Genomic DNA, 20,837 nt, shown 5'->3' with positions numbered 1-20,837 from the left:
CCCTGGACACAGGGAGGTCTGTGTGGAGGTGAGGAGAGACCTGTTTCTTATCAGACCCTGTGTGCACCAGATGAGGCCACTTACAGACCATTCAGGAGCTCCTGTTGGGTTCATGTTACAGATTAGAATGGGAATAATAGAGCCTTCATTCGCTACGTGCGAAGCATTGTGCTCAACGCTTTATGTGTATTATCTCATTTAGTCGTCACAGCAAACCTCCCAGACATGGGCTCTGTGGCCGGTTTTCCAAAGAAGCGGGTTTAGCCAGGTTAAGTTTCTTATAGGTAAGTAAATGGCGTTGGGATCTGTGCCCAGGTCTGTTTCAGTCAAAAATCTGAACCCTCTTAAGGACATTTTAAAACTAAGGATCAAAATGATAAGAAAAAATCCATTTTGAGTTTATGTAACTTTAAATTTTCAATGATTTAGAAAATCACTATTAAGGCATTAACAGATTAAATTGTTCTATATAGTTACGATAGTATTTTGGTGTGAGGTTCATATTTTTTAAAGGTTGCTGAGTTATTCAGCACTTAGCTGGTGTATCAGAGGTGTCTCCTGGTAAAGAAAATATTGCAAAGACTAACATCCATAGAAGTATTTTTCCTCAACTGAAACATGTAATGGAAGCTATTGAAATAACACTAAGAGGGCACTAGCGGAAGAGGGAAGACTACCTAAATGCACCAGCCCTGTTTTAGGTCTCAGCTGAATGGCTGGGCTGGAGCAGTGGTCCTCCAAGTCTGTTCCTGGGAGCAGCAGCACCTGGGAACTTGTTAAAAATGCAAACCTGGGGCCCGACCCTCGACCTACTGAATCAGAACCTCAGGTTGGGGCCTGTCATGGGTTTTTTTGTTTGTTTTTATTGAGATATAATTTACATAGCATAAAATTCACTCTTTTAAAGTGTACAATTCAGTCATTTTTAGTATATCCACAGAGTTGTGCAACCATCACCCCTATCTAATTCCAGAATATTTTCATCACCAGCCATTTGGGTTGTAACAGGTGATCCGGATACATGCTCAAGTCTGAGAACCACTGGGCTACATCTGTGCTCCCTATGACTTGCATCTAACGATAACCTATGAAATAGCCCTTTGGCACATTTCAGGGGAGGAAACAGCAATGATTATCAGAGTTCCCAGGAACTATGCCAGCCTTTGTACATACGTGTCTCACTTCAACCTCACTGCATCCAGGAAGGTGGGGGTGATTCTACTTTACGGTTGAGACAGCCCAGGCCCAGCCAATTAGATAACATGCCTACAGATGCAGCTTGCTGAGGGGCCAGCTCCACGCGGGCTCTTTCTGGTGTGCCACTGAAGGTATGTATGTGCCCATTAAAGGACTAACTTCACTGGTTTCTGGAATTGGCTAGAATCTTTTAAACAAAATTGTTTATTCAAAATATAATCGTTAAAGTTCACTAAAAACCATGGTTATTTCAAACTGAGCAGTCTGTTTTATTAAAGTCAGATTCCAAGATGAAAGACCCTTAATCCACATATAGGAAAGAAATATCTTGTTAAACCTGTTGGCTTATGTAGAGGCCAAGTCAGGAGGGAATTCGATGAAGCTGTGAGCAAAAGAAAAGACATCTTTTGTTTTATCCCCCAAAACAAATATTTTCCCTTGCGTGTATAAATTCTCCAGCTGTTCTGTCATTTTAACAATCAAGCACAAAGTACAGCATGTTTGTACATTCAACATGTATATATACAATGAACTATGGTATCGTATAGATTAGGTTATTGTACATTTCCCCTCCTCCTGGTATAAAATTCCAAACGTTTTCTCTTCCAGTCAACATTTTTTCCTAAGCTAGGGCATGACAGTAGTTCCTAAAAGTTCATCTAGGTCAGAATAAAAGAACAAACAGCGACATTTGCCTTCAAGAGCAGGCAATCGATAGGAATGAGGTTACTGCAGGTATCTCCCAGGGCAGAGACTTTCTCCCCAAATACCTCGTATTTTTCAGGTGACCATTTTAAAGGGACCTCCTTATTTAAACAAGAAAGGGCTTCAATCTGGATGGCAAGGAAGTTGTCTTTTTTATCAACTGAACTGCCTTCTTCATAACCACCATCTTGTACAGTCTGCCCTTGTGATGCCGGTTCAGAAAATTCTGGCTCAGGTGTTTCTAATGCAGTGACTGTTCCCAAGAGGTGTCATCTGATGTGACGACCCTCACTGTATTTCTAGATTTGTTTATGTGTTCCTCTCAGACCTCCCTTTTTACTGTCCTTCATTTTCTATAACTTTCTACTGTGTCTTAGGCCTTACTTGCACCCATGACCTTGTGACATAACCCACAGCTCACTTGGCCATGGAAAGAAAAACCCTACTGCGTGAGAGGGACTCCCAGGCTGCTTCCATCGCCGATGAACCTGCAACAGCGGGCTCTGGTAGCGTCAGCCCAAAGAACGTGCCCGCGTGCTCAGCATCAGCTTTGTTCATTACAGAGTTGGGAGGCAACAGGGAGCCAGGGTCCAAAGGCCATCTTCCAGAAGTCCAGCCAGCTTGTTGGAGCCTGCCTAAACTTGAACTCGGGACCCCTGACTTATGCTCCACTCATTTTCCCACTTCTGTGAAGGCTTTTTAAAAGGCTGTCTAGAAAAAGCTTGGGAAACTTCACAACAGAAAGGGTATATACTACTTCACGGGGGCTGAGAGCTAAACCCGAAACATCTCTTATGATTTAATTTTGCAAATACAGCCTCTGACCAAACCACAGCCGCCGGCCTGCCGACCCCCTCACCGACTCCTAGGACTGCCAAAGCCAGGGCATGGGGAGGTTTCTGTCAGTCTCCAAGAACATTTCAAAAAGTAACCTGTGTGACAGCTCCAAAAAGAGTTCTTGAAGAAATCTTTGGGGACAAATTAAGGTTTAATCACTAAGTTATCGCATTGCTCTAACATCTGTAGAGTATTTAATCTGAAATACCCTACTGGAGGAAAAAATAACTAAGTAGAGATTCATTAGAGGAAAAAACAGAAGAAAAATAAATTTAATATCCAACATGCAAATCAACTTTCAAAAGAAATGCAAAATTATAAAGCGGAGCTAACAGCCAACCACAAGCACTGCTTAGAAATTATTTCCACTGTATGTGGAAGATGGTTCATCCAGAAGCTGCTGCTGCTGTTTATGGAAATACCACTGACAATTAGATCCTAATATGTTCAATGGATGTCGTCACGGTGTTTTTGCTAAAATATGTTTTGTAGAAATCACTTTAGTTAAGCCTCAAAGTAGTGAAAAATCTCTACAGGTTTTCTCTGCAGGTTTAAGTACTCTCATACACAGAATTCATTTGGAAACCATAAAAGATTACTATTTACACCTAAATCACCCAACCTGCTACAAAGTAAGGAACTAAAGAACAAAGAAGGTGAGAAAGCCTGGATGCTTCCAACTGCTCAGCAGAGCTGGAGCATCACTGTTATTTTTGATCTGCTGAGCTCAGACTGGAACCTCGACAATAAAAATGCCCGCTTGCCTCGGGAAGAACAGAACACTGTAATACACACAACCCCTTTCCACGAGTCCGTGGCTTCCTCCACTTCTGAGGTCCACCCGCCGTGGAACTCTGACCCCAAGCCACCGGTGTTCAGTGACTTGGCTTCTGTGTGGTGCCCCAAGGAGCTCTCTAGGGCTCTTTGTTCCAGGGGCTCAGGGAAAGGGCCGGAAGAAATGTCCTTCTTCCACTGAGGATCATGTCAGTGCCCAGTCAGTGAAAAGGAACCAGGAAGAGAAGCCCCAGGCTGCACCCAAACCTGACTCCCAGAGGTCATCTCCCAAGAGGGAGGGGTGGAACTCTGGCCACCTGGCCTAAAGAGCAGCAATTCCTGATACTCCAAAGGCCACTTCTCGTCAAGCTCAGGGGCCAGATGGTGGCCAGCACTGGCATTTTTATCTCTCAGAGTCTGTGTCCTGTCAGGGTGGTTATTTTTTAAAGAGAAGTAATTCTGCGTTCTGACACAAAGAGAGAAAGCCTGAACAGGAAGAATCAAAGTAATATCAAAAGACACTTGGTTTTTGAAACTGGATATGAAACTAAATTCCAGCTAAACTGGAAAACTGAACAGAATATATACCAGAGTGAAACCTATTAAGGCTCATCACAAAGTTGGCAGACTTTTGATATGTAAGTCTTCAAAGAATTTTGTCCGACAATTTAAAACCGCCATATTATGACAATGTCAAATATATTTTTCAACAGTCAGTCATCAGAATACACCATCTGCAGAGGGACTTTCCTCTGGAATGTCTTTTAATAGAAAAAAAACTTCTCCCTTGATTCTTCAAAAGTCTACTAACTAGTCTATTGGTGATTAAAACATCAAAAATAGATCCTGGTTAGATTCTAGCTAGATTCTTTGGGAAAAAAGTCACATTAGGAACATGACTTTATGTCGTTACTCTCATTGTCCCATGTGGATAGAAACCTAATTGATTTCTGACGATTTGTTCACAGTCCTTGGAAACTCCAGATGTCAGCAAGGACTCGACTCGTCAGAAAACCCATCTCCAAGGTGACCAGGCGATAGAATATCTTACTTCTTTTTGTTCTCTTCTGACTACTTCTCTGTTACTTATGCTTTAAATAATATTATTCTTTTGGAATAATGAGCCTTGGCTGTTTTTACAGGCAACTGGAAGTCCCAGTAAGACACCAGAATGTCAACGCCTAACGCCCGAGCCCTCGGGTGCTGAACGAAGAGGGAATGCAGATGGTATGTTACCTACCAGGCTCTAGGACCACGACATCTCTCTAAAAGAATAAAAGGGTAACTTTCTCATCAATGTCCTGAAAAGGGACACCTAGGTTTCTTCAAGGGAAAACTGTACTTTAATTCTCAATCCCATTTAAGAAACGTGCACGCACTCTGGTCGTCCCTGCGTTCTGCGAGAGACAGTCACATTCCCAGCAAGATTAAAGACGGCCTTGCAAGAAGTAAAAATGGACCAACCCCGGGATGCTGGGGTGCTGGTTCGGGCCCTGCCACTTGTTACTCTAGTTCTTTGTTACTGATTTGTTACTGGTTTGTCACTTTGAAAAAACCAGCCTCAGGGTCACAGCTTACTGCCTCGTCACTGAGTACCTGTCAGCACGTTTGAAAGTCAGGATCAGAAGTGCCCTTTGGAGGATTTAAAGACCGAGGAAGGTCAACTCCACCAAACATGGGTCCGTCTGTGGCGGGCAGCACAGTGTCGTGCTCAGTGTAGATGGGCCGGATGTCTGGCTTGGACCCCTGCCGTCACCACTTGCTGTTCAATCTTGGGCAGCTCACTTGACCTCTCGCTGGCTGTTTCCTCATCTGGAAGATGGGGATAATGATAGTACCTGAATGTCTCACACGGGGCCTGCACACCCGACGTGCTACCTAAGTGTTGGGTATAAAACAGCCAAACCGTTGTGTGCCTCTGTTCACATTCATACAGATGAGGTATGGGCTCTAAAATCCACCACTGCACACATTTCTGAGACCTGCAAAGCATGTCACCGGCTACTGCAGTTGGTCCTCAGTTACCCTGCAGGGCAGGCAGAACTTAACGTTTGTCATTTTACAGAGGAGCCTGACTCGCCCAGGGCCCCGCCAGGAGCCGTGGCCGAGCCTCAGAGCTTGGCCCATTTCTGGCTCCAGCTGGGGGGACCTTCTCCCGTTCCTCACCTCTGAGAACAGAGGGAGGGCCGCTGCACTTCTGCACGTGTTCAACTACCTCATCCTTCCACGGAAGAGACATCAGGACTGTATTTCTCCCCAAAACTGAGTTCCAGAGTCTTCAGACCCCAGATGAGCAGGGAGAAAAAGTTCCTGAAGAAAAAGCTCTCATTTAGCCACCCTGGACACAAACTCAGGGGCAGCATTCGGCTCCCCTGGAGAACACTCAGACGGCATCTTGGAACACAGGGCCGCGGCTCCCTGAGGCTCTGCTCCCACGCTTTGGGGCGAGACCCGGCTCTGGGCTGCCCTGAGACACTGCTTTGGGACATGAAATCGTGCAGAGAGCTGAGATACAGCCGAGCATGAGCAGGGTGCTGTCAGAGAATGGACAATGTTCAAACCCAACCCCACCACATGTCTTCCTGGACTGGTGACTGGGCGGGGGGAGCATCCTAGTAGTTTAACACCTGACCCAAGCTACGCAGAACGTCTGGCCATCGCGCCCTGACCCAGTCGTGCACTGGAACCCTGGAGACTTCAGTGAGGTAGGTGGTATCAGCCCCATTTTACAGGTGGGCAAACTGAGGCAGAATGAAATGCAACAGCTCGCTTTTAATAACAGCATACAAAATCTAGAGAAAGCCCCAAAGTAGTCCTCTGTTCCCGGAGCCCAGCACAAATCCCTGGAATGCACGGAATAAAAATAGGTGGGAGAACAAGCCCCTCCAATTCCTTGTCTCCCCCAAAGAGGATCTCTAAACACACAACAGGAACTCCTCAAATATTCCTGGGGACTTCAAAGAAAACGACATAGCAACAGAGACCCAGCTTACAGTTTATTCCCAGCGGGGGAGGGGACACGCGTCTGCTCTTGAGGAGGCTCGTGGTTTTGAGAAGAGCACAACGTGTCGCCGCAGATGGAAAGCCTCCTGGCTGGAACGAGGCCCCCGGCAAGCCCACGGCTGGACGGCCACTCGCACAGACTAGACCGGCCACGTGGAAGCCAATTCCTCTTTGCCTCAGTGAGCTGGTCTGAGAAATGGGACCAGCTCACTCAGTCAAAGGAATCAAGCTCCAGGAAACCGGGGAAGATGAAACACCCCACCCCATCTCCAGCCCCCGGAGGATGGAGGTTCTACCCAGAACCTTCCCAGGAGGATGCCAACCCCACCCCACCATCCACCCTTGGCAGAGATCTCACTGTCATCCTGTCTGGCTACCCGGCCCTCCCACCTGCCCTCAGAGTCCAAATCCTGTGGGTCCTGCCAGCAGCGGTGGAGTGGTGTGTCTCCAAGTGAGAGGTGTGCGTGTTGGCGGTGCTCTTTGGCTGGAAGCAAAGGCCATTCTGGCGGGATCGGGGCCCGTCTGCTCAGCTCGAGGCCTTTTTGAAAGCAGGCATGGGGTGAGGTGTTCCCAGCCCAGGGCAAAACCAACAACAGCTTGTGCTCCCCATCTCCCCATGTAACCCCTCTACAACCAAGTGGTAAACCAGGGAGGACGCAGGAGTCGGGACTAAGTCAGATGCTGAAGTTCACACAGCATCACAGGCTCGTACACCTTTTTCCTGAAGAAAGTGTCGACAGTTTGACACTGAGTGACCCCCGCCAGGTGGTCTCCGCCTGCTGTCTGCGGGACGTGAGCGTCGAGTCAGTAGGTCTGGACACGCTCTGGGTGCTGGCTGCTCCTTCGCTCTCTCTCACAGCTTCTTGGGGTCTCTGGTCCTCTCTGGGTGCAGAGGGCTCTCCAGAGACGGGCTGGGGTGATAGGTGATGGGTGTGGGCGCAGGGGCAGGAGCAGAGCCAGCAGGGGAGGAGAAAGAGGCACTTCAGTTTGGGCTGGTGTTCGTGGAGTTGGCCCTGGCCCCGGGAGTCGAGTGGCCCCGCCTGGCTCTGGCTCTGGCTCCGGCGCTGGGTTGTCACAGAAGACCCCGGTGGCGGTGGACAGGTAGGCACTTGGCAGCACTCCCACGCCGGGCAGGGCTGGGGGCTCTGCGCCGGCCTCGCACACGGCTAGGTCATCAGAATGGGCTTCTGCCGTACTTCCAGAATGTCTAGGGCGGCAGGAGGGGAGCGGACGAGAGAGGACGTTAACACTCCGAGTGCTGCAGCGACAACAGCTCCATTGATGGAGGAGCCCGCGCTCAGTGACCACGTGCACTTCCTCCTCTAGCCCCCACAGAACTGCAGTGCTGTCGTCACCCCATCTTACAGACCCGGAAACAGGCTTGGAGCTGCTGCACAGCCCAGCCAAGGCCCAGTGAAGTGGCGCTCACACACCGGCTGGCCTGACCCCGCAGCCACCACCCGCAATGTCGCTCGCCCATCGTGAGAGGCCCGGGAACTTCGCCTCACCCAAGAGGGACGCATAGCCAGGGGCCTGAAGCCACTCAAAAGGGGACAGCAGGGCCGCCAGAGCGCTGCGCAAAGGGACACCCTAGGGGAACAGGGAGGTCGAGAGCCCCACACGGAAACCTACCGACGGGCTCCTGACTTGAAAGGACGGGACAGGGTTAGACACCCTGAGTGGGCCTCAGGAAGCCAGGGCCCAGGAATCAGGCTGGCTACACAGAAGTGATACTGGTGTCCCACATCGACCAACATTACCTGTTAAGATCCGATGCAGTGGCAAAGTGACGTAAGTCAAGTGTGCATAGAGAAGGAAATTTCCATCCGCTCTGTTCAGCTTTAGCCAGGACCCGACTAGTGACCGGCCCGTGCCAGACAGGGACCGAGACCTCAGGTTGGTGGCATTATGCAGATCGGCTAGAGGGGAGAAGGCCGGGTCAGGGCCCAGGCAGGGGTCCCCCAGGAGAAGGAGAACACTTCTCACTCCAGGCGACTCCTGGGCCCAGCTCCCCCTCTAGTGGGCGCTCTATCATCCAGGCTGTAACACCCCGCCCCTTCCTGCCTGTCCAGCCCTACCCAGCCCTCAGGGCCCACATCCGCCTCTCTGAGCTCTCCCTGACCCCTTTCTCTGTCCTGGGGCTCACGTTTCCTCTGTGGGGTCTGGCACATGGCCACATTGTGTTACTTCTCTGCTTCCCTGTGGCCCCCTCTGTCACTGAAACTAGGCACCACCAGTCTGCAGGGCACAGGGGTGAGGCTGGAATGACTTGTCACCATCACCCATCACCCAGTCTTATGAGTCACCCTGGGAGGCAGGCTGGGATGGCTATCAACGCTTTCCTACTGATCTGGAAACAAGCGGAGGCGGGGAAGGCACTCGCCCACCTCACACAGGAGCAAGTCAAGGCCAGCGCTGGGGTCTCCCGGCCCCGGCCAGGGTCTCGTCCCGCAGGGCCCTCTGTCTCTGGGACCTAGCGGTCAGGACCACTCAATGCCACAGCCCCAGCTCCCTGCCCAGGGCAGTCCATCTCGCCAGCGAGTCCTTCGTTCTTTCACTAGTCTAGCAAACACGCATGGAGTTTCTGCTGTGCCAGGTGCCCAGCTCGGTCCTGGGGATGATGGCACCACGCACACTCGGGCCTCCCGGGCAGAGCTGACCAGAACCTCCCACCTGTCTCCCATCAGCCAACCCTGCCCTCCTGTAGTCCATTCTCCAAAGGGACCGCTGAGCAGTATTGTGAATATTGAAATCTGATTTTGTCAATCTCTTGCCTAGAACTCCCTAAGGGCTTCCCACTGCTCTCAGGATGAACCTGACTCCCGCTCTCTGGCTGCTCGGCCCACTTACGGTGGGGCCGACGGTGCGGAGAGAGCAGTGAGAAGGCGCAGGTCTGCGGGGAGAGACTGCAGACCGCGAGGGGGTTAGACAAGGGTCTCTGGGACCTCCCGGCGGAGACGCCCAGGAGGCCATGAAACACACACCCTTGGGCTCGGGGAGGCCGGGGGCGAGGACGTGCGGGTCGTCACAGGAAGGCAGGTGAGCCCTAAGGAGACTTCGCAGAGCAAAGGGAGACCCTGAGGGACACCCCCACTGGAGGTTCTAGCGCGAGGGTGAGCTGGCTAAAGCCAGCACTGAGGCGGAGTAACAACCGCAGTTGGAAGTCACAAACGCACGAAGGAAGCAGAGAGCTCATCTCTCACTCGCGCCCTCTGTGCGGAGCATCAGACCATCAATATCAGGAGTGTAGGAACCCGGACACCGTGTGCAAACTGCCGCTCGAGCCTCACGGTCTAAACACTGAGACCACAGCAATGGGGGCTCTCAAGGCAGGGATTTCTGTCTGTTCGTGGCTCCCCACCCCAAAGGCACCTGCTCTCGCAATGTGAATGAATGAATGAACAAGAGGAGACTGAAGAGCCCTGGGCAGGCGGCCCCCGGGGCATACAGGGGCCAGGGTCACCTCCGCCCTCGTCCTCCCGGAAGAACTCCTCGCTGTCGTTGGCAGAATGAGACTTCTTCATCTCAGCAATCCGGTTCCGGGGCACCTTCCTCTTGAGGGACGGGGAAAAGAAGGCGGGCCGGTTGTTCCGCTCCGGCGTTGGGGGTGTGCTGAAGGAGGTCACCTGGAACAAAGAGCATAGTCACCAGAGCAGCCCGGCTACCGCTGGGGGTCCCAAAGCCCACCAGCATCTCCTGCCTCAGACTAAACCCGACGCAGAGCTCCAGAAGGGAGCACTGGGAGGGAGCACTCGGCAGAGGAGAGGAGACTGTGGTCCCTGGCCCTGCCCTCCAAGGGCCGGCCACGCTGGGGCTGCACGGGCACTGGGAGATGGTTTCAGGGCAGCTCTGCCCGAGAAACCAGGGCAGCCTCTTGCAGCCCTCCAACACTGGTTAAGGGGTGGCTCAAGTGCAAAGTAAGACGGGCTGCTGACGCCGCTCAAGTGTCTACCACTGAACCCACCAAACCTTCCCGACCCCCCCACGAGACAGGAACTAGTATCAGCCCCATCTGACAAATGAGGAAACTAAGGCGGGACAGCGACCTTGACTCGACTTTTGCCACCCAGTAGGACAGTGGCAAAACTGGGATTGCAACCCAGGTCCTCTGCCCCCAAGGCTGTGTTCTTCACCGTACTCTCTCCTCTGGGCTAACATGTCCCCATCCTGCCCCCAGCACCCTCTCACACAAGTGCTCTGGCTCAGCAGCTCTGTGCCTCCATCTCCTCCTCCCCTCTCTTCTCCACCACACTGTCCAGTCACCAAACACTCTCCACACCCACCCGGGGCCAGGCGGGGGTAGCACTAAGGACAGACAGGCACGTGACACTGGTCCCTGCCCTCAAGGAGCTCACAATCTGCTGGGGGCGACAGACTCGGAAAGTAACAACCACAGACTGCATATTGGTTGCTGAGACAGAAAAAGGGGAGCACAGGATACAGGAGAGCACAGAGGCAAACAGATCGACAGCCTGGGAAATCAGGAAAGGCTTCCTGGAAGAGACGCCGCTCGAGCTGGGTCTTGAAGGACGAGTAGGAGTTCGCCAGGTGAAGAAGGGGGGGAAGGGCGTTCCAGGCAGAGGGAACTTGGCCCATCTCCTCCCTCCTCCCCATGCAAACAAGAATCTGAGGAACAAGACGAGCTGGGACTGAGACTTCAGGAGCCCCATCAGCCTCCTCGTCACGGCTCCGACATCCAAAGTCCTGGCGGCCGCTGGGCTCCAGACGGTCCTCCCATAAGTCAGGGAAGGTTTTTAAAAGATAAAAAACAGACACCAGAAACCACAATACACACAGAATCTGCATTTGTCATGTGCTGGTTACAAATGACCCCTCTGGAAAAGGGGGACAAGCAACAGTGAGCACAGAGGTGGCGGGGTCCTGAGCGGTCCCCAGGAGGTCAGGCCCTCGCACTGACAGCTGCGTGACCCCAGCAAGTCCCTCCCCTTGACCCCAGGCCTCCCTGCTACTATGAGCCAGAGGCCTTCACAGGCATCGTCCCCTGCCCGGCCCCCCAGCCACCCTGGGAGAGCGAGTTATCCACTCCCATCTGACACACAGGAAAGTCAAGGCTCAGGAGGGTCTACTAATGGATCTGTGCTCCTTCAGCAACAAGTGGCTAGAACTGGCGCCCAGGTCTGTCCAGCCCAGAGCCCAGGCCACATCTCCAGAAGGACTTTCACAGACAAGTTTTGTCAGAGTTTCAGTGGGCAATTTCGCATCAGGGAGAAAAATCAGGCTCCTGAGCTCAGAAATGAGCTCAGAAATATAAACAGCCTTTGTGCCTAAGACGAGAGAGGCCCTTGCCTGGAATTCTCACCCATCTTTGCAAAAAACAGCATTTATTGGTTTTGTTCTGCTTATAAAACACATTCACTACAGAAGGTACAAAACAAAAAAAGGTATAAAGAAGAGAAAGAAAACCACCATCTAACTACCTGGACACAGGCATGGCTAAAGTATTTTTACAGAATTAGAAGTATAGCAAATACACGCTCGCTCATCTTGGGCTGTCAGCAGTAATGCTCCATTTACATTCTTAAGTCACCTTCCCCGGAAGATCAAGAGCAAACGGTAACTAGAGAGGCTGCAACTTGGAGAGCGCTCCTGCGGGCCCAGCCGTGCAGGGTGCGTGACGTGCAGTGGCTCCCCTGAGCCTCCCAATGCCTTGGGAAGCAGCTGTTCTCACCCTGCTTCTGGATGAGAAAACTGAGGCTCAGAGAGACTTGCCCCAGGTCCCCCGTGCAGCAGCGCGGGATTCCAGCCCTCTCCTGGAGATGGGCTGGGCCAGGCTGCCTCCCTGTCCCCGGGGCACTAACTTACTGTCCTTTTCCACGACCCACAGCTCTGAGCAGCCCCCTCCAGAAGATCCGAGCAGGGCAAAGCAGTCAGGGGGCTGGAGACTTTCTCCTGCCTGAGCCCTGGGCCCACTGGAGGCTCTGGGAATAGAGCTGTGCTGACCTCGGCTTCCCTTCCCCGGGGAAGGATGGGGGCCTAGAAAGAGCAGAGCTCGAGGCTCAGTGCTGTCACACGAGAGCCATGTGACCTGGGGCGAGCCTGGGGTCCCAGGTCTGCAGACAGGAATGCTCACGCCTACCACCGGGCCGCTGGTGGACTCCCAGCAGCCTAGCTGCATCACACCTTGTAATCAAGTGGGCAGGGCCGAAAGAAGAGTTGGGTGGCCCCAGGGCCTCTGACCTCTCTGGCTGAACCTCACAGGGCAGGAAGGGAGCCTGGCTCACCACTGCCCCATCTCACTCACCAGAGAAGGCTGGTCACGTGCCCAGGCTCACCCAGCAGGTCCACCGAGGCAGACGCCAGGACCCGGGAGACTCGGCCCGGCTGCAGCGGCAGCTCAGGGAGGCAGAAAGAGCTCTGGCCCAGGCACTAACCTGCTGTGTGACCATGGGCAAGTCACTTGCCTTCTCTGAACCTCGGTCTCCTCACCGGAGGGAGTGGATGATGACACCTACCTCACGGGGTGGGGGATGTAAGCATCAGGGAGACGGTGGGAAGAGGATCTAAGGGACAGGATGGCCCCCCCGCCCCGGGGCTGTGCAGCCCTTACCCGCTCGTGCATGGGCGAAGCCGGGCTGGAGTCCTCTTCCGTCCCGCAGGGTGACGTGTCACCAGTGGACACACGGCTGACCGCCATCTCAGCGTGGCCCTTGCCCTGCGGCCCCTTCATGCGTACGAACTCCATGTTGCTGTACTTGTAGAAGCCGAAGGACATCTTCTGTGCCATGCGGGCGGCCACGCTCACCTGCGGGCAGGGGACGGCCGAGTCAGCGCAGGAGAGACGGCCTCTCCCGGGACACAGCAGCCGGAATGGCCATCCCCCAAGGAGCGTCCCCGAGGGCTGCCTGCCCACCTCTGGGGGAGACGCAGCCCAGGCGACCTGGCCACGGCCAGCAGGCAGGGCGGCGCTGGATGCTTGGGGTCCCTGGCCAACGTTCCTCTCTACCCCGACGACCCTCGACCCACAGCAGGCCCAGCACCAGGCTGGGAACAGAGCCCCCACCCCGCAGGATCCGGGACCGCCTCCCCCTGACTCATTCCTCCGTGGGCTCTGAGGGCGGCGAGCCTCAGGATGGGGCCTGGTTGCGGGAGAGCGGCCCCACCACCTGGATCAGCCAGGGGCCGATGTCAGGGGTGTTTTCACTCGGGGAGGCCCTGGGGGCTGAGACGTGCTATGAAGAACGAACATAAGGTAGGCCCTGAACCACCTAAGAGGGGCCCAGGGTGGGCGGCAGGTGCTCTGAGGAGGGGCAGCTACAGCACAGAGCTGGGCAGAAGGGGGCTGTGGGATGCTCGGCCCCAGGCCCTGGGCAGACAAGGTCGAGTCCTTGGGAGACCAAGGGCCTGCCCCGCACTCACGCGGTTGTCATACACCTTCTTGAGCGCCTCGTAGCGGATGGAGCCCTGAAAGATGACCCCTTGGAACATGTTGGTTTTGTCGCTGGCCACCAGCTCCACACAGACCATCTCTCCTTCCCCCACGGTCATGTCGCTGAACACCTGGGGTGGGGCGCAAGGAGGGGACAGGGACAATGACTGTCAGCTGCCCACCCCCGAAAGCACAGCCCGGCCAGCTCCCCCGCCCCACCCCCCTCACTCGCCCAGGCTGGCCAGGGAGGATGCTCGGAAAACTCCCATTTTGCAGGTGAGAACACTGAGCCACAGATGTCAAGATATTGCCCAAGGCCACCCAGCTCTTCACCACGCCACTGAGGCCAGCACAGGAAGAGGAACAGCCTCACTGTGGGGCAGGGGGTATTTCACAACGGTGACTCTGAGACCGGAAGAGGACACCCGCCCCGCTGGCCCTGGGAAGACGCTCCCTCCTCACACTTCCTCATGCTAAGGAGTGAGACAGCTTACAAAGACTGTGTGGCCCACATTCCAGAATCTTCTTCACTCTGGCTGTGGGCAGCCAGCCCCGCCCGCCCCCCGGCCCCGAGCTGCAGCTTGTGCACAGGCACAGGCTGAGGAGCGCTGACAGGGTGACCGCCTGCCCGAGTCACTGCCCCCAGGGGCTGGTGTACAGACCGAGCTTTAAGGTCACAGGGACTCAGGCTCAAATCTCGGCTCTGCCATGAACGAGCTATGTGAGCCTGGAAAGGGCGCTGAACCCTGAGCCCAAGGTGCTTCAAGACCCCATCAAATCCAGAAGAGACCCTGAAAGACACGGCCCCTCGTCCCAAGTCCTCCAGGGCCTGAGCGCCTCTGGACGGGAGCACGCCCCGCTGACAGGGCCTTGATGGGGGAGAGTGGCAGGCAGGAGCCGGGCGGCATCGGGAGTGGGGCTCAGCTGGATTCTTCCCACACCCTGGGCTTCCCCGGGCGAGTCACCTTCTGCCTTGGGTCCCAAGTTTAACATAAAAGGTTGGCCCAGATACCTTCTGAAGGCCCACCCCCCTCTGACACCCTAGGATCCCAAGACGGTGCAGGGCTGGGGCACTTATTTAGAGTTTAATGGCAACAGTAATGACTCCTCTTGCCCGGGCGGCCCTTTTGGTAGGAGTTTACGATGGATCCTCCCACAGAGCTCGTTTGATCTCCAACCCCGATGGGTGAGTACGACAGACCATCACGATGCTCATCTTACAGAAGAGAAAACTGGGGCTCAGAGCACAGCTAACTCACCTGCCCCGAGTCAAAGAGCGGGAAGAGTGGGGGCCACGTGTGTAGCTACGTCTGGACCCACCCCGTTCCCAGTGCCCTTTCTGAAAGGGTGTGAGGCCGAGGGAGACAAGCTTCTCACGTTCTCTGATGGGGGAACCTAGAGGGAGACAGCTCACCTCCTCGAAGCTGTCGATCATGAAGAAGATGTTGGGGTAGCTGATCTTGGACTCTTCCCCTTTGCTGTCCATGGGGTGCTTGCTGGGGGACGCAAACACTTGCTGAAAGAAAGGAGATGCTAAGGACCGGGTGAGGCCCCAGCCCACACCCCGGCCCAGAGCCCCTCAACTGAGTGGGACGTGTTGTCCAAGGCACAGGTCACCATGGCCACACCGCTCAGAGCCAGGCCAAAGCCACAGGGAACCGCTCTGGAAGGAGCTGTTTGGATGACCTGGTTCTGTGCTCCTTCACAGGACACAGGACCCCAGGAGGTGAAGGGATCTCTGGAGTCAGACCCTCCCCTCTGGGGCAGGGAAGTGAGGAGGAGGACTTGCCTCCCAAAATAAACACTGGGCAGCGGAGAGCGGCCATTCTGGGCTGAGCTGGCAGTCAGGGGTCTGGGGGCTCTCGGCCCCATGGCTCACCTGAGACTTCTTCTTGTGGATGTGGATGTCGCCCCCATCTGCGCGTGTGCACACGGCACATGTCACCATGTAGTCCAGCTGGAAGAGAGAGCAGGACAGTGCGTGGAGGGTCTGCTGTCCCTCAGGGCCTACCGACAGCCCTCCTCCTGCCCTGCCCCCTGCGCCCTGTACCTTCTGCAGGATGAGATTCAGGCAGACGCTCTCCTCCCAGTCGATGTCAGGGTCGCCCAGGCCCGGCAGCTTCTTGGAGTCCCGCCGGTACACCTCCACCTCCACCTCCGGCTCAGCCTCCGCCAGCTGCAAGGCCCAGGGCAGACGTGAGTCCTGGCCACTGCGGCATCTGGAACCCTCCTCCCTGACCACAGCTCCAGGGACGGTGTTAGCACAGACGTGGACTCCAGCCTTGCCCCTCTGCCTCCAGCTGTGCAACCAGGACCTGAGGCGCCCAGGTCATCCCTTGGGCCTTGCAGCAGAGTGAGGGGATCCCAGCATCCCGTCCCACCCACACTGCTGCTGCCCACCCCGCCAACAGGCGGTCTGTCCACCCATCCACCCTCCCCCGCTAGCGCAGCAAGCCTGCAGGTTGCTATGGAGACCGGGTACCAGCTCTGCTGCCTGTGGGATGGGGAGGGGGCGGGAGGCAGCCGGGCTTGCCGCAGAGGCCCCGCAGTGCGCAGGCGCCAAAGAAGGCCCACACTGCGCCTGCGCCTGCCAAGGGCTGTCCTCTCTTTCTCTTCTTTTGAACGGTGGGGGCAGAGAAGCTGCCTGGGGATGCCTCAAGTTTCCCCACTCCCCCTCCCTGCCCGCCCTGCACCCCCTGGGCCCATGGAGTCTCCTCGCACCGCTGCCCGCCCCCTGCCCTCCAAACACTGCGGTCAGACACCACACAGCCCACCCTGGCAGGGCATGACGTCATGTGTGTCTGGCACCCCCCCCCCCACTCCACATGTGCTGGTCCCTTCACACGGAATGTCCTCAGTCCACTGAGGTCCCCTCTCTCTGTCCTACAACACTCCAGATGCCACCTTCTTTTTGTGGGCTCCCACCCACTCCCCATTCTTCCCACCATCACAGCACCGACAGCTCTGTGTGTCACTGGCTATGCTGTCTGTCCCAACAGACTGGGGGCTCCCGAGGATAGGGCCAGGTCTGAGTCACTTCTGTGCTCCCAGTGCTGGGGGAGGGACATCTGTACACAGCTCACTGCAGGTGTTCCATGGAACATTCTAGCACACAAATAGCCAGATTGCCACAAGCTCCCAGAGACTCAGCTCCCCTCACCGACCTCAACACGCTCCAATCTTCAGGAGAGTCTGCACAGGGCCTCACCCTCCTGCTTCAAATTCCTCAGTCCCGGATCCAGGGAACTTCTCCTCCTCCCAAGAAAGAGTCATGATCTGCCCATTGCTTTCACCTCCCCACCTGACTTCTCCCTTCTCTCGCCTGCCCTCCTGGACAATTCAAGGCCGAGTTGGGCTAAGAAAATCCTCACTGACCAGAGCCTCTCCTGGCACCGAAATTCAAGGTACAGCTGCAAGTGTCTCAGATGTGCCCAGTCCTTATTAGAGCCTCTGGTCTCAACAGACTGCCTTTGGAAAAGACCAAGATTTGCATAAAACCATTGTCTGCAACCTGAACTCCAGCAGATGTCAACAGGCCAGAGTGGTGGACAGCAGAGGCCGGAGTCCACAGCTCTGCCACCTCCGAGCTGTTCACCCTTGGGCAAAGGACTCCCCAGTTCCAGTTTCTCTGCTGGTGAACCGTGGTGGCAGGAGTGCCCGCACCCCCAGTGCTGTGCTGAGGACAGAGGAGAGTGTGTCCAGTACAGAGGTCACCAGCAGTGACCTACATGCTCACCACCTTCTGCCAGGGGACTCGCGTGGTCACATCACCCCAAACACCTGGCCGCCCAGGTGGGTGCGATGCGAGGGCCTTAACCTTATCGAGTCTCTGCCTTGGCCCCTTTCCAGGAGAGGCTGCGGCCAGGAGAGGAGCTGATGACAAGGTCACACGGCATATCAGAAGGAGACAAAGCTGGACTGGATAGCTGGTCTCCTGCTGTACCCCAGACAGGGCGGGCACGGTGACCAGAGACTCAGGAGCCCTCAGCCAGGCTCCTGAAGGTGCTTGGCTCATGGCTCTCTCCACCAATACCTGCCCTCCAAATCCCACCAGTTGGGGCCTCCTCTTCATCCCTCCCAGAGAGGACCCCCTGCCCACATGGACTATGGCTCGGGGTCCCTGCCCACCACCGAGGCCGCTCTGCCAAGGCCTCCACAGCCTCCAGTCACCAGATCCAATGGCCCGTCCCGCTTCTCGTCCTGCCACACTTGGCTCCTCAGGCCCCACGTCCCTGCCAGCCACACCCCCTTCTCCAGGCACCCCCACCTCTCTGGTCAGTCACTCGTGGAGACCGTGAGTGGTCTCTCCAGTGTCAGGCCAGCTCAGGGCTCTGTCCTGGGCCTCTTCGACTGTCACTCCTCCAAGCCTCCCTCCTCTTCCCATGCCTTCCTAGGGCCCCAGGGACCATCTTGGTGCCGATGGTCCCGAGTCTCTACCTCCATCCCTGACCTCTCTGCTGAGTCTCAGACAGGAGACCCACTGCCCAGAAGACATCGCCATCTGGACGTTCCACAGGCACCTCCGACTCGACTCTCCTCCTCCTGTCCCCTCCTATGATGGGCACCATGTTCACCCGGGCCCAAGTCAGAGACTGGCTGTCAGTCTGGGTCTTCCCTCTGCCCCCACTCAATCACGTGAAGCCATGCTAGTCAAGCCCACTTCTTGGGCCTTCCTTGGCCCTGTCTGACCACTCCTCTGCACTTGCCCCTCTCCCTGGTTCAGGCTACCACCTGCAGCCTCTTTCTTTTTTTTTTTTTAGGAAGATTGGCCCTGTGCTAACATCTGTTGCCAATCTTCCTCTTTTTCTTTTTTCTCCCCAAAGCCCCAGTACACAGTTGTGTGTCATAGTTGTAGAGTTGTAGCTCTTCTATGTGGGACGCCACCTCAGCATGGCTTGATGAGCGGTGAGTAGGTCCGCGCCCAGGATCTGAACTGGCGACCCCAGGCCGCTGAAGCGGAACGTGGGAACTTAACCCCTGCGCCCCCCGGACCGGCCCCTACCTGCAGCCTCTTGACAGTCTCCTCGCTTCAGCTCTAACCCTCTCCACTGCTTCCTCCACCCACCGCTCGGGCTTGTTAAATGGGACTCTGACCTCGTCCCTTTCTCAGTTTCTCAGGCTCAGGGGTTTCCCAGGGCTTTGGGGATAAAACCCAAACTCCTGGGCACGACCTTCGGCATCCACGTGATCTGGCCCCCGCCCACCTCATCTCCTTGCTCCTCACCTTTCTTCCCCAACTGCACAGAACCGCCAGCAACCTCCTGAATCACTGGGATTTTACATACTTTCAGGGCCACTGTTTGGGCCATCATCCCCCCTGCTGGGGACCCCTGTTCCCCTTCCTTCAAGACTCACCTCACCCAAGTGGCCTCTGCTGACGTTTCCCTCCCTTCCGGTCACTAGATCTACCACACTGTAGTGTGTCACTGTGATGCCCTTCTGGCTCCCAATGCCCACCGGCCCCAGTGACAACACACAGTCACACAGCCGGCTGCTGCAGACACCCGATGAACATCAGGGGACCGTGGCCAACCCTGGGTCTTCCTGCATGTCACACAGTCCCACCAGGCTAGCTGTATGGCTGCCAGCAGGGGAGTCACCGTGTCTCCTCTGCAGCAGGCACCAGGCCTGTCCATTTGCAGAAAACCTACTGTCCATGTGTCAGGCTCAAACATCAGGCACACAGCAGGGAGGGGGCTCCAGACAGCCGGCTATAAGCCACAGCTAACAGGCCGCAGCCCGGGGGTCACAGGCACTGGACGTGGAGCTAGGCAGCCTGCAAGTTCCAGACCTCCACGGCCCTCCCATGTTTTGTGTTTCAAGGAAGACAATGCATTTCCATGTTTGGCAGACAAGCTGCTTAAACATTTTACAAACTACTAGAGCTCTGAAAAACAGAGAAGGAAATATGCAAAGTCTGTTTTATTACCTCCTCTACACACTTAAATGTAGTGGATGAAACACCTTGGGCGAGTCACTCCATCTCTGAGCTCTCGGATTCCTCATCTGGAGAAAGGGGGTAGTAACCCCTCGAGGTGTTGGGGGGACACAGTGAAGAACTTAGCACTGCGTCTGGTACACGGTAAGGTCCAGAAGTGGCAGGCATCATCACCATCACCACGCCAGGTCACTCTGCCCATGGCCAGGGAGGACCCTGGACTCTGGGGCCACCCTCTGCTCTACCATCTCTGTACTAACTATGAGAGGCTGGCCAAATCACCTAGCCTCTGCCCTCAGTCTCCTCAAAGGGACAATGGTAATGATAATCACGGGCTTTCAGGGTCATGTGAAGATTAATAATGATGCGCACACACGCCCAGCACATCCGCCAGCAGGCAGCTGGTGTGGGCGTCTCCACACGCTTCCCGGCCCCTACTAGGCGCTCAGGGAACATCACTTCCCCTTCTGACAGCACCAGGACTGCAAGGAAGCCCACTGTGCACACCCAGAGCAGACCCCACAGGGACGCTCGGCTGCGGCTGGAGGGGGTCACTCACCTTCCTCGCGTCCACGCCGCTCTCGCTGCCCGTGAACGCCAGCTTCCGGCGCACATAGAAGAGCATGTCGTCCTGCCGAGGGGCCCACTTCTCCATGAAGTAGGTGGAGAACATCCACGTCCAGAAGACGATGCGGTCATCCTTGAAGCACCCTGCAAGGGAGGCCAGGGAGGAGGGAGAAAGGAGGGGTCAACCTGGCCCTCCCCGTGTGACCTCGGCCAAGCCCTGTCCACCCCACTCCTGCAACCTGCATTTCTGGGCAGAAATCTGCCAGGGCTTCACGGTGTTCAGAGCCCCCTTCTCCCTCACCGCCCCCCATGGGGCATCCAGAGAGGCTCCAGGACACCGCCCAGGAGGCCTGATTCCTCCACCCTCGGTGCCTGAGAGCCCAGCTCCCAGCCCCACTGCAGAGCGGAGCAGGCAGACTCCCGCCCTTG

General features: G+C 55.6%; 1 protein-coding gene across 2 annotated transcripts in view; it reads right to left on the bottom strand.

The window, feature by feature from the left end:
• Nucleotides 1-6,265: 6,265 nt before the first annotated feature.
• Nucleotides 6,266-20,837, bottom strand: part of KIAA0930 (KIAA0930 ortholog) — a 41,791-nt gene continuing 27,219 nt past the window's right edge. Inside the window, exons 2-10 of one of the 2 annotated variants that reach the window (XM_087448757.1) lie at nt 20,401-20,552; nt 15,954-16,079; nt 15,783-15,860; nt 15,318-15,419; nt 13,894-14,034; nt 13,085-13,279; nt 9,965-10,142; nt 8,277-8,435; nt 6,266-7,723 (exon numbers count right to left, since the gene is read on the bottom strand). In XM_087448757.1, coding sequence (XP_087304883.1) covers nt 7,683-7,723; nt 8,277-8,435; nt 9,965-10,142; nt 13,085-13,279; nt 13,894-14,034; nt 15,318-15,419; nt 15,783-15,860; nt 15,954-16,079; nt 20,401-20,552 — 1,172 coding nt within the window. In that variant the 3' untranslated portion in view covers nt 6,266-7,682. The remainder of the gene's footprint in view (nt 7,724-8,276; nt 8,436-9,964; nt 10,143-13,084; nt 13,280-13,893; nt 14,035-15,317; nt 15,420-15,782; nt 15,861-15,953; nt 16,080-20,400; nt 20,553-20,837) is intronic. The other variant, XM_087448758.1, reaches the window with a different exon arrangement.

This window comes from Ceratotherium simum, chromosome 25 (assembly GCF_057802395.1).
Source record: "Ceratotherium simum simum isolate JZ-2026a chromosome 25, ASM5780239v1, whole genome shotgun sequence".
Classification (NCBI taxonomy): Eukaryota; Metazoa; Chordata; class Mammalia; order Perissodactyla; family Rhinocerotidae; genus Ceratotherium; species Ceratotherium simum.
Note: the sequence above shows the minus strand (reverse complement) of the source record. Positions and strands in the feature narration are given on the sequence as shown.